Source organism: Rhinatrema bivittatum, chromosome 5, assembly GCF_901001135.1.
Source record: "Rhinatrema bivittatum chromosome 5, aRhiBiv1.1, whole genome shotgun sequence".
Lineage (NCBI taxonomy): Eukaryota > Metazoa > Chordata > Amphibia > Gymnophiona > Rhinatrematidae > Rhinatrema > Rhinatrema bivittatum.
In genome coordinates, this window is record NC_042619.1 from 127,326,736 (window position 1) to 127,340,633 (window position 13,898).

The following is a 13,898-nucleotide window of genomic DNA, read 5'->3' on the forward strand; positions in this document are numbered from 1 at the left end:
GGAGCTTGGCCAGACCCCGAACCAGTACCACCAGGAGCTATGATAGCATCCTCCGGGTCAACTGCCCCAGCTGCATCACCCTGCGGGCAAAGAATCAAGCCCTGTGCTGAGGGAACCCTATTACCGGGCATAGGAGACCTCCTGGGACCCCCCGAAGGACCCTCAGTGGGATGGACTGGTAGAAAGGAAAATTAGTTTCTTACCTGATAATTTTCGTTCCTGTAGTATCAAGGATCAGTCCAGGACACCTGGGTTGTGACTCCGCACCAGTAGATGGAGACAGATTAAAACTTGTGGGCGGAGCCATATATAAGCCCCTGTGCCAGTCACAGCCCCTCAGTCATACGTAATGTCAAAGTAGAAAAATCCAAAAGCCAACATAGCTAACCATAGAAACTTACTAAGTAAAATAACTCCAACACCCCTACAGGAAAAACAGACTCCCCAACCGGGAGAGCGAACAAAACAAGGGGTCAGCGTATTAAAAAACAACAATGAGCGGACTCTCCATTACTATAGCGCCACACTGCGGGCGGGATCCTGGACTCATCCTTGGTACTACAGGAACGAAAATTATCAGGTAAGAAACTAATTTTCCTTTCCCTGTACGTACCAGGATCAGTCCAGGACACCTGGGATGTACCAGAGCTAAGTTATCGAGGGTGGGAAGCAGAGAGTCCCGCTCGGAGTATCCTCTCTCCAAATCCCCCAGCATCAGTAGCTTGAACATCCAATCGGTAATGTTTAATGAAGGTATGCAACGATTTCCAGGTAGCCGCCCTGCAAATCTCTTGAGGCGACACCTGAGAAGATTCCGCCCAAGACGCAGCATGAGATCTCGTCGAATGAGCTCGAAGACCCACTGGCGGTGTTTTACCGCGCAGAATGTACGCGGAACCAATGGCCTCCTTGAGCCAACGGGCGATCGTTGTGCGGGACGCCGCAGAACCTTTCTTCGGACCGACGTCAACACAAACAGATGATCCGTTAATCGAAAAGAATTTATGACCTCTAGATAGCGAAGAATAGACCTCCGCACATCTAGTTTTCTCAAATCCCTCAACTTCGGGTCGGAAGATTCCCCAACCGCGAAAGCGGGAAGTTCAACCGATTGATTCAAATGAAAAGGTGATACGACCTTAGGCAAGAAAGAGGGAACGGTCCGCAAGGAAACCCCTGAATCGGAAAAGCGCAAGAAGGGCTCTCTGCAGGACAAAGCTTGCAACTCAGAAACCCGGCGAGCCGAAGCAATGGCTACCAGGAATACAGTCTTTAACGTGAGATCTTTGATCGTAGAACGCTTCAGAGGCTCAAAAGGAGCTGAGCATAAGGACGAGAGCACCCAGTTGAGGTTCCAAGAAGGACAAGGGAGCCGCAAAGGAGGACGGAGGTGTTTCTCCCCCCGAAGGAAACGGGAGATATCCGGGTGGAGAGCCAGGGAGACTCCCTGAATCTTACCACGCAAACAACCAAGAGCCGCGACTTGGACCCATAGGGAACCGCACGCTAAGCCTTTGGCCAGCCCGGCCTGGAGAAAAGCCAAAATATCGGGAATAGCAGCGGAAGTGGGATTAAGACCCCGCTCCACGCACCATTCCTCAAAGACTACCCAGACTCGAACATAAGCCAGAGACGTAGACTGTTTCCTGGATCTCAGCAACGTAGCAACTACCGCATCCGAGTAACCTTTTTGCTTCAACCGATACCTCTCAAAAGCCATGCCGCGAGACAGAAGTGATCCGCATCCTCCAAACAGACGGGACCCTGATGAAGGAGCCCCGGAAACCCCTGTAGACGAAGGGGTGCCGCCACCGACAACTGGACCAGGTCCGCAAACCACGGACGGCGCGGCCACTCCGGCGCCACCAAGATCACGTCGGACGGGTGCAATTCTATGCGCCGCAGTATCTTGCCGATCATGGGCCACGGTGGGAACACATACAGTAGCACCTCCGCCGGCCAGAGAAGTGCTAACGCGTCGACCCCTTCTGCTCCTCTTTCTCGGCGTCAACTGAAAAATCTCGGAGCCTTTGAGTTGTTCCACGTGGCCATCAGGTCCATGTGGGGCGTTCCCCAAGTCCTGCAAATGAGAAGAAACGCTTCTTCCGCTAGCTCCCACTCTCCGGGATCCAGGTGGTGTCGGCTGAGGAAATACGCCTGGACATTGTCGGCTCCTGCTATGTGAGACGCAGCGAGATCGCTGAGATGCCGCTCTGCCCAGGTCATCAAGGAACGCGCTTCCTCCGCTACTTGAGGGCTTTTCGTCCCGCCCTGGCGATTGATGTAAGCCACGGTGGTAGCGTTGTCCGACAATACTCGGATCGCCTTTCCTCGTAGAAGGGGTAGAAAAGCTTGCAATGCCAGACGGACCGACCTGAACTCTAGGCGGTTGATAGACCACCGAGTCTGATCTTCTGACCACAGACCCTGAACCGATTTCCCTTGGCAAACTGCACCCCAACCGGAAAGACTGGCATCCGTGGTCACCACTGTCCAATTGGGAAGAAGAAGAGATACTCCGCAGGAGAGATGTTTGGAATCCAGCCACCAGCCCAGGCTGGAGCGCACCTGACTCTCGAGAGGCAGTGGAAGATAATATTCCTCTGAAATCGGTTTCCAGCGGGACAACAATGAAGACTGCAGTGGCCGCAGGTGAGCGAACGCCCAAGGGACTAACGCCAGCGTGGAGGCCATAGATCCGAGAACTGTCAGGTAATCGCAGACTCGCGGACGGTGCTGAGACAAAAGACGTCGCACCTGAGACTGTAGTTTGCATATCCGATCCTGAGAGAGAATCACTCTGCCCTGTTTTGTGTCGAAAACGGCTCCAAGGTATTCCAAGGACTGAGTGGGTTCCAGATGACTCTTGTTGTAGTTGACCACCCAGCCCAGGGACTGCAAGAATTGTAGCACCCTGGCTACCGCTTGCCGACACAGGTTCTCTGACTTCGCCCGAATCAGCCAATCGTCGAGGTAAGGGTGAACCAGGAGGCCTTCCCGACGTAAGTGCGCCGCCACTACCACCATCACTTTCGTGAATGTCCGAGGTGCTGTCGCCAGGCCGAACGGAAGAGCCCGGAACTGGAAGTGTCTTCCCAGAATGCAAAACCGCAGGAACTGCTGGAACGCTGGTTGGATGCCCACATGAAGGTATGCTTCTGTGAGATCTAGTGACGCAAGGAATTCGCCTGGCCACACTGACGCGATCACCGAACGAATGGTTTCCATCTTGAAGTGAGGGACCCGAAGGCATCTGTTGACTCCTTTCAGATCCAGTATGGGTCGGAAAGTGCCGTCCTTCTTGGGAACTATGAAGTAAATGGAATACCGGCCTTTGCCGTACTGATCGGCCGGAACTGGAGAGATGGCCCCCAAGCTTTCTAGTCTTCGGATGGTGTCTAGCACCGCCGCCTTCTTCCTGGGATCCTTGCAAGGCGAGACCAGGAACTTGTCTGCTGGGATGCGAGCAAAATCTAACTCGTAGCCGTGTCTTATCACATCGAGGACCCACTGATCAGACGTCATGCTGGCCCATTCCTCGAGAAATAAGGATAGACGCGCCCCCACGTTTGGAACAGCGTGCTGAGGGCGCGACGAGGGATGGGCCGGCCGAACTTCATTGCGAAGGCTTGGAACCCGCACCCGACGGGGCTCCTCCTTGCCTGCCAAAGCGTTTGCCCCGAAAGGACTGCTGCCAGTGAGTGTTTAGAGAAGAGGCCGGCCTATACGAGGGTCCGGTGGATCTTTGCGGCCTGGACTTCCGGGGACCCCGGAAACGGGCTCTGCCGGAAAAAGAAGAGCGCGACCGGGTCCTATCCTCTGGCAGCCTAAACGCTCGGTTCTCACCCAGGGAAACCATCAAGTCATCTAACTCCTTACCAAACAGCAATTTCCCTTTGAAGGGCAATGCCCCGAGGTGAGCCTTGGACAAACCATCCGCCGCCCAGTTGCGCAGCCAAAGGAGACGGCGTGCCGACACCGCTGCCACCATGGACCTAGCTGAAGTGCGTAAAAGATCATGGAGCGCATCGGCCCCATATGCGATAGCAGCTTCCAACCTGTCTGCTTGGGAAGCCTCCTCCGGAGAGAGACCCGCATTCGCCTGCAGTACCTGGGCCCAGCGCAGACTAGCTCGCATAGCGAAGTTCGTGCAAATGGCGGCCCGCACTCCCAGGGCGGAAACCTCAAAAATCTTTTTGAGCTGTACCTCCAACTTTCGGTCTTGAATATCCCGGAGGGCCGTCGCTCCCGTGACAGGGATGGTAGACCTCTTCGTGACAGCGGACACTGCCGAATCCACCTTTGGGAGTCGGAGGAGCTCCAGCGCCTCCTCCGGTAAAGGATAGAGTTTATCCATGGCCTTGCTGACTTTCAAACCTAACTCCGGAGTATCCCATTCCTTGAAAAGGATATCCGTGGACGAGAAATGAAAAGGGAAGGCGACCGCCGGTCCTGTGAGGCCGAGCAGAACAGGATCCATATTCGCCTCCTGGCGGACCACCACCGGAGGAGCTTCAATTCCCAATTCTTGGAGAATGGCCGGGATGAGAGGTGCCAGTTCCTCTCTGCGGAATAGCCGCACCACCTTGGGGTCGTCCCCTTCTGCAGCCTGTGCAGCTTTCTCTGCAATGGGCTGTGCAGTACCATCCACTGCTGCCTTCCCGGCCCCCGTCAGGGGCTCCTCGGAGGACTCCGTATCATCCCCAGGGGAATCCTCGGGATCCGATTCTTGCGGCACCCCCCTGGGAGGCCGCTTCCCCCGGGACGCACCGTGGGCGATCTCCGCGCCCTTCCTGGCTTTCTTTTTCCGTAGAGGGGACCCGTGGTCGGCCGCACGCGAGCCATTCCCCCGGATGCGTCTGCTGCGCTTGTATCTGAGGACTTTGCGCAGTAACAGCGCAAAATCCTCCGAAAATTCACCAGAATCCGAAGAATCACTCTCGGAAGCCCCCCAGGACCGAAGCCCCTCTGAGGGAACCTCCCCCGCCGTGACACGTTGTGGGGAAAGCGCGGGAGGAAAAGAAGAGGCCCCCTCCGTTTCCCGCGAAATTTCCCGGCCGGTGGCCAAGATGGCCGCCACTCCCGCACTAACCGGGAAAAGTTCCTGAGGCCTGTCAGCGGAGCTACCACCGCGCGACAGCGAACGCGCGACCCGGGAACGAGCCCCCCGCGGCGCTACCGAGGGTCCCTCATCACCCGGGACGCAGGTTGAACAAAGGCTGTCCCTAGAGAGACGCGCGCGCGCCGAGCCACAGGCCCTGCACTGTGCAGCACGCGGCATGCCGGCGAAAACGCGGGAAGAAAAACGGGGCCGTGCCGAAAAAATTACCACAAAATTAAAAAATTCAAAATAAGCAAAACGGCGCAATTCGGCGACCTCCCCCCTGCCAACGACGCCCCCCCACCGACTAAAACGGAGCGGCGACGCCAGGCAACAGAGAGCCGCAAAAACAAAAGTAAAAACTTTTTTTTTTTTTTTTTTTTTACAAAGAAAAAAACGCTGTCCCTGGTTCTGAAAAGCCCTTATTCCTGCAGGGGTGAGTGAACCAGGCTCCCTGGTGTCACCCCTGACGCTGCCACTAGCTCAGCCGGGTCCTCAACCCTGGCAGCGGCCTCAACCGGGGGAGGGTAGTCCCCTCAGGACCTCTCAACTCCCCTGGGAGGCAGGGCAACCGGGAAAGAATTAAAAGAAAACCCAATTTAGCTCAAAAAATCAGACCTAACCAAAAACTAACTCAAAAAATCAAACCTGACAAACAACCAGAATCAGGTCAGGCAGGGCTGTGACTGGACCTGCACCATCTACTGGAGACAGAGTAAGACTGAGGGGCTGTGACTGGCACAGGGGCTTATATATGGCTTCGCCCACAAGTTTTAATCTGTCTCCATCTACTGGTGCGGAGTCACAACCCAGGTGTCCTGGACTGATCCTGGTACGTACAGGGAATCTGTGGCTGTTTACTCCTCCAAGCTGCTTTCTGTCTGGCCATATAGGCATCATGAAGTAACAAAACAAAGTCTGTGGAGAAAAGCCTCCCTGCACCAAAACCAGCATGGTCTGGTTGAAAAATAGGCAAACCAGAGGTTTCCTCCCCTTCTAGCCCTCCCTGCTCGTTCCCCAACCCGGAACGAGCCGAAGGCAGAGATGGAGGACCTTCCCCCCACCCCCACGGCGACGCGGGAACTGCCACGGCAAAATCCAAAATGGCCAAAGTTCCCGCACCGGCCGGGTGAGGTAAAAAAGAAGTTGCAGCTGGTCCAAAAGACGACGATATTCAACGCTGTTTAGCGGGAGAAAGAGCTACAGGCGAACCCTCCCCACCATCGGCACAGTTAACACATAACCCCAAACTATTAAGCCGGGAAGAATCAGAGCCGCATGAACGGCATGCTCTGCCGCGAGCCATAAGGTAGAGATAAAATTAAAATCCTCTCTGAAGGTACTCACCATGACAGAAGAAAAGGTCCCCCAAACAAACAGCCAGAGTCCCACAAAAAGCTCCTACCTAAGGGGAGAAAGTCGCTCGCCTGTAGAGCAGTGCTCCGGTGCAAACACAGTTTTGTTTTGTTTTTTTTCCCCAATTAGCTTTAGTTAAAAATGAACAACCTGCCCTGAAAAATAGGCAAAAATAGCCAAAAAATTATTTTAAAAAAGTATTGTAAAGTGCCTGCAGCTGCCTCAGCAGCCTCGTGAAGGGAGGGATCTGGACAACCAGATTTACACCTCACGGGCACCCAGACCAAGCACACACAAGGTACCAACCCTCTGCTCGGCCGCCTCAACCGGACAGGGAAGAACCCTAAGGATTCTAATAAATAAAAGAAACCCCCCGGGGGGGGGGGGGGGGGGGCTCAAAAGAAAAAATTTAGCTGAAAAAAATTAGTTAACTGCAGAACTGCAGGATTAACAGCCTCTGCCATCTGCTGGAGACAGAAAAATACTGACGAACTGCAGGTGGCATGATTGCTTAGATATGGTGTCAGCGAGGTTTTTTTTCTCTGGCTCCATCTGCTGATAGGGGGAGATGAACCCCGGTGTCTGGACTGATCCGGGTACATTCAGGGAACGGCCCTGTTTCCCCCTGCTGCACATACTATTGACAGCTGCTCCAGGGCAGACAGTCAAAACTTCTCAACTGAAGGCCATCATCACATGTAGAATTCCCTCACCATTACTTTACACCAAGCCCAGAGACTTCAGTCTTTCAAGGCTAAACTCAAAGTATAGTTATATGGAAGAGTATTTAGTAATTAGATTGAGGACTTATGGTTTTATTTTTCTGTGCATTAGCAACCTAGTTGGTTTTCTCTCTAACCTTCTTACCAGACAACATTTAGTCCCCAGGTCAAGAGCTACAAGCTGGGCAACAGAGTTGGCATGTTGAGCCTACAGACTTTGAAGATGGATAGAGGGAAGGACAGACAAACAGCCAGATACAAAGAAAAATGTTACATACATTACAAATAAGCCTTCTCCTAGTAGTCTATTTCACTGTGGTCCCAGACAGGAGAACAGAACAAAAACCTAAATGAGTTTGGGTATAATTGGGTTTTCATCATGCAAGCCATAAAAGATTCACCTGGCTGACCCTGATCATTGGTATTTGAGGTTTAGCTCAGACCTGAGCTCTCTGGTACATGGGCAAAGCATCTGCTTCGATTTTCAATTTATCATACACAGACTATTTACAAATACATCTGAGTGTTACCCATTTCAGATCAATAAAATGCCAGTGTGTTAAAGAGGAGAAACCTGAGTGAGGTGCATGGCATAAATATAATGTATAACAAGTGGTCAAAAGATTTAAACTATTCTAATCAGTATAACTTTAAATGCAAGGCAAATGAAAAAAACAAAACAAAACAAAAACTAATTGATTACATATTTCTGTGGCATAAAAGCTTATAGAAAATACTGCATACCAGGTTGTGCCCAGGGCTGCTGTGGAAGGCTATACTTTGGACCTCCTTCAATGGCCATTGTCTTTAATGCGGCAACCTGAATTATAAACACAGAATCAGGAATTTTCTTTCCACAGAATAAATCAAAACAGCAGCAGCACCCTTTGCTCACTGTGTAACATTTCAAAAGGCACCTAAAGTAAACACTCAACTGCCAGTCACTGTAATTCAGCACCCAGAGGAGGGATTCTGTGCCCGTGTTCATGTTCTGATTTAAGAATTTGTGTAGTTATTTGAAAATTTCAATGAAAAGAAAATTACAAAAATAAAAATTCAGCACACAATTTGCATAATGAAGGAAAAGATATTGTAACTGGCACTCACAGCCTAAGAAAAAAACTCTTAAATAATATAAGCTGTCCTGATACTCCATAACAAAGTAAGAGGATCATTTATCAAATCGCATTAGGGCATTTTTGTGTGCATCAGGGCCCTAACACCCACGATAATGCAGCCAAAAATGTTTTTATCGCAAATTGCAGTTCAGGAAGGAGAGAGGAGAGACAGAGAGAGACTGACTCTGTAGAGGCTCACAAAAAAATTAACTATTTATACCAATGTAAGAGGGGCATTATGAACTCGGTGTAAGGTTTGTGGGGTGAGTTGGGTTTTGAGGGGCAGTTTTACATGCACAGTCATACATACGAACAGAACAGTTACCATCAGTGAAGATTAAATGTGATTTGGCGTGATGAAATGTAAAAGAAGAGTAGATTTGTACCATGTTCTCTCTACCTAGCTTGATTCACACACTACCTATCGAGATACTACAGAGGCTCACTCTCTCTGTCAACCCAAAATGCCAACTGCGATTAAAAAAAAGCCTTTGCAGTCTGTAAAGCAGCTTGCGATGTGAAAATAACGCGGGTGCGATAAATTTAACGCGCGTTGCAGTAAAATACCTATGTGATACAGTACCAGGAAAATTAGCCTAACCAAGTCCCCCCCCCCCTTTTTTTTGCACCACTGGCACTATTTTCGCTACATTTATAGCAAAATGATGAATCTAGGCCTAAGAGAGTTACCAAATAAGATAAATGCCATGACAAAAATGTCTTTCAGCCTTTACATTATTTAATCAAACTAAACATTCCATTACAGAACACAAATAAATAAATAAAATGTGATGCTATAGGTTAGTGTTGCTGAATTGGAATTGAAAATCCACAAGCAAGCAAGTCTATCTTTTATTACCCAAACTTACAGCACATGATTAGAAAAGGTCACCTGGTATCAAGTTTTTGGGGATTTAAACAACCTGAATCCAGCCAGAAAACCCCTTTACTGTAAAAAGAGGTTTAACCTATTGCCTTTGATAGCAAGTTTAGGGGCCTATTTACTAAAATTTTTCTTCTATGCTCTTTCTATGGAAAAGTGCTCGGCAAACAGGGCCCTTAGGGTCTTCTTCAACGAAGGTTACACTTCCATTGGCACAGAATGAAGAGAAGCCCTCAATTCCAGCGAGTCAGCATTGGATACAATGCAGATCAAGCAAGCTTAGCTAGGAAGGGCATTAACCAAGTTCCTTATTCCAAAAAAAAAAAAATCTAATTAGATAAATGAGGCTTGACCAACGTACCGCAAATGCGCAGTAGAGAGCAGTTCTACGGCGCATGTGCGGCACAGAGCTCTGCCCAACATCCTGCGCGGCCCAGAGACCTCTGGCTGACGTGCCCTGCCGCGTTGCGTATTCTGTTTCTCCCTTCTCTGGCTGACATACGCTGCCGCCTTGCGTAATCTGTTTCTTCTGTGGCCCGAAATGACACCACCGACGCCAGCGCATGCATCCCTACCGTTCAACGCACTCTACGCTACACAGGAAGGCCGGAAAAAAAAATGACAGTTGCAGTGAGGACCGGGATCCGTGCAAAGAAGTAAGTTTATGCACTGCTTCAGTTCCCTCCCTCCCCCCACGCGCGTGCCTCAGGGTGAGAGAGTCACTCCTGCGCATGCTCCACATTCAAACTGCCGCGTTCTGTAAAACAAAATAGGAGGGAATTGAGAAGGGCTGAGGAAGAGGGAATGGGTTGTGGACTAGGTCACAGGGAAAAGAAAGGGAAGATGAGAGTGAATGGAAGGACAAGCAAAGAAAATATGAGAAAGTAAGTGGGAAGGCTCAGAAGTTTTGCTGAAGAGGAAAAAAGGAAGAGGAGGACGACTGAGGGAGATGGAAGGGGTTGTGGATAAGGTGACAGGGGAAGGAAAGGGAAGATGAGAGGGGATGGAAGATAAAGGGAAAAAATATGACAGAGTAAGTGGAAAGGGTCAGAAGTTGTGCTGAAGAGAAAGAGTGAGTAGAGGAGGGCTGAGGAAGAGGGAAGGGGTTCTGGATAAGGTGACAGGGGAAGGAAAGTGAACATGAGAGGGTATGGAAGGACAAGGAAAGAAGATATGAGTGAGTAAGTGGGAAGGGTAAGAAGTTGTGGAGAAGAAAGGAGGAGAGAGCGGCTCTGACCGACAGAATAGCACCATTTTAACGGGCCTAATAGCCCACAAGAGAGAGAGAGAGTGTGTGTGTGTGGGTGTATATATATATATATATATATATATATATATATATATATATATATATATATATATATATATATATGTATATTTATATATACACACACACACATATATATATACACACACATATATATGTATATTTATATATACACACACACACACACATCACAATAAAAAACTGTGCTGCGACATCAGTAAGCCAACAAGTTATCACAAAACAGGTTAAGGATTAAAAAAGGAAGGGAAGAATAAATGTCAAATTTCACACAGAATACGTACCTTTGTCATGAACTCGTCTAGCTGCTCTATAAAAAGTCTTGTCTGTTGTTGAATGAACTGCTCACAAGCTGACTTCAGGTAGCGATCAACGTCTTTCTTTGAATCAATATAATGTTCTTTTATCTCTGGTGTGCCCTAGAATGACAATAAATCTCACCTTTTGTTCTCTTTATTTTCCAAAAAATTAAATATGTAAATAAGTTTTTTCTTTCTAAAATTAAATAAAGGTTCTGTTATTACCTGCAGCAGGAACTCAAGCAGTGCATTGTTGCTGTTTAGCCTGAAAAATCTTGGAACGCTCTTTGGATTCAGGATTTTAAATGCTGCATCTGTGAAGCAGACAAGCAGTCAAAGGTGGAAAAACACAGGATCCTACCGTAGTAATTACAACAAAGTTATTTATTTGTTTTATTTATTTATTTAAAGGTTTTTCTATACTGAGGTATGGCTAAGTGCCTTCACCCCGGTTTACATTTGATTTCCCCTTGATAACAGCACACAAAAGCTTGGTACTAAGTTGTGTAAATAACCACAACAAAAGAGAAGGAACGCAAGTCACTGTTCTCAAATGGAAGCACCCACGTATGCACCAGTCACCCATTTCAATTTCAACTTCTGATGAAGTCTAGCATTCATTCAAAGTTCCATAATTACATACCAAGATGAAATGCAAGGCATTTTATAGCTGCAATAAAACATCTCAAGTGCTAAGGCATCATCAGGAAAATGACCTTAGCTGCTACTTCTGCTCAGCCAGACATGCCTGCTATGGTGCCTTTCCCTGGATATAAAAGCACCTCCCTACACCACTCCAAGGAACTATTTTATTTCTAGAAAATGAAAACAAAGGGGCAAAACACTGAACTTTTCCACATCTCTCATGTAAAAATACATGATTTTTTATTTTGTCCCTGCTTCTATGTTTTTCTGTTAGTGGGTTGATTTGCATCCTGTATATGGGGAAAATGACAGTTACCCAGTGGCACTGGAGAAGGACTACGCTACAGATAACACAAGGTGGGTCGTTTTTGCTACACAAGACTAACATGGCTACTCCTCTGAATATCTACACTACAAATGGAGAAATTACTTACCTGATAATTTTGTTTTCCTTAGTGTAAACAGATGGACTCAGAACCAATGGGTTATGTGCACCCCTGCTAGCAGATGAAGACTGAGTCAGGTTTCAAAGCTGACATCACCCTAGATATACCCCTGCAGTGACTTCAGCCATTCAGTATTCTCTTCAAAAGCCAATGTGGACATACTATTAAAAAACTTGAATACAATCTAATAACTTGATTAAGAACCTGATTAAAAACTTGACTAAAACTGGTGACCATAACTGTACTCAACCAAACATAAGCTCTGAATCCCAGCAATATTATAGATGCCCAGATCTAGGGATAGGGTGATGGCTTACCTGTAATCTCTTTGCAATTGAGATTCATCTGCGATTCTTTGCCAATGTTCATTGGCAACCGTGGGCAGGATGCTGAGTCCATCTGTCCACACTAAGGAAAACAAAATTATCAGGTAAGTAATTTCTCCATTTCCTAGTGTGTAGCCAGATGGACTCAGGGCCAATGGGATGTACAAAAGCTACTCCCAAATGGGGCGGGAGGCTGCCCATGGTCCGGTTAGCACCGCCCTCGCAAAGGCTGTGTCTTCTTGGGCTTGGACGTCCAGGTGATAGAACCTGGAGAAGGTGTGCAAGGAAGACCATATTGTTGCTCGGCAGATGTTGACGGGAGACAGTAGCTTAGCTTCCACCCAGGATACTGCCTGGGCCCTAATGGAATGAGCTTTAACCTAAGAACATAAGAACATGCCATACTGGGTCAGACCAAGGGTCCATCAAGCCCAGCATCCTGTTTCCAACAGTGGCCAAGGGGTAAAGGGGTAAAGGCTTCCCTGCCTCTACATAAGCTCCTGTGATCACTTCCTTGATCCAGCGAGCTATGGTAGCTCGCAAAGCTGCTTCACCTTGTTTCCTTCCACCATGAAGAATAAAAAGCGGTCCGTCTTGCGCATAGATTCTGTACATTCTAGACACCGTACTAACGGTCTTCTGACATTTAAGTGGCGTAGGAGGCAGTAGTCTTCCGAGTCCTTGCGTCTATCTAGGACGGTAAGGAAATGGACTGGTTCAGGTGAAACTCCGAGACTACCTTTGGCAGGAAGGAAGGGAACAGTGCGAAGCTGCAAAGTTCCTGGAGTCAACTGGAGGAACGGCTCCCAACATGACAGCACCTGTAGTTCAGAGATGCGACGAGCCAAGCATATCGCCACCAAGAATACAGTATTCAGCTTTAACAGGAGTAGAGACAGAGCGTGCAGCAACTGAAAGGATGGTCCTGCTAAGAAGTCCAATATTAGATTGAGATTCCATAGGGGACCCGCCACTTTAAGGGTAGTCAGAGGTGTTTAACTCCTTTTAGGATACGAGCCAAGTCCAGATGTGTTGACAGGGGGGCTCTGTTCATCTCACTTCTGAAACAGGAGAGAGCTGCCACCTGGATCTTCAAGGAGTTGCGGGACAGTCATTGTTCACTCCGTCCTGCAAGAATTCCAGAATCATGGGGATCTTGATTGACCAAGGAGAGCACCTGCATTCCTCGCACCAGGCCTCAAATATTCTCCAGATCCCTATGTACACCAAGGATAGTGAGAACCTCCGCTCATGGAGTAAGCTGGCAATTATTGCCACCAAATACTCATGCTTCATCAGGCGAACCCTCTCAAGGGCCAAACCATAAGACAAAACCAATTTGGGTCCTCGTGAAGGATTGGACCTTGTTGGAGAAGGTCCCTTTGCAGAGGGAAGTATAGGGGGTTCTCCACCAGAAGCCTCCGCATGTCTGCATACCACGGGCATCTATGGCCACCAGAAGGACTAATCCTCTGGGGCACTCAATCTCGTGAATGATCTTGTCCAGAGGCCATGGAGGGAAGGCGTACAATAAGTCCCCCTCTGGCCAGGTCTGGACTAGGGCATCGATCCCTTGGGAGTGCTGATCTCTTCTGCGACTGAAGAATCAAGGAACCTTCGAGTTGTGGGATGTGGCCAGTACGTTGATGAATGGGCGGCTCCAGCGATCTACCAGGCGCTGGAAGGCTCTGGTTGACAACACCCATTCTCCTGGATC

At 48.7% G+C, this 13,898-nt stretch overlaps 1 protein-coding gene across 1 annotated transcript in view; it reads right to left on the minus strand.

Moving 5' to 3' along the window:
- Nucleotides 1-13,898, minus strand: part of COG3 (component of oligomeric golgi complex 3) — a 200,906-nt gene that overhangs the window by 49,249 nt on the left and 137,759 nt on the right. The window contains 3 exon segments of the mRNA XM_029602898.1: nt 7,924-7,999; nt 10,750-10,884; nt 10,990-11,078. Of these exon segments, the coding sequence (XP_029458758.1) occupies nt 7,924-7,999; nt 10,750-10,884; nt 10,990-11,078 (300 nt within the window).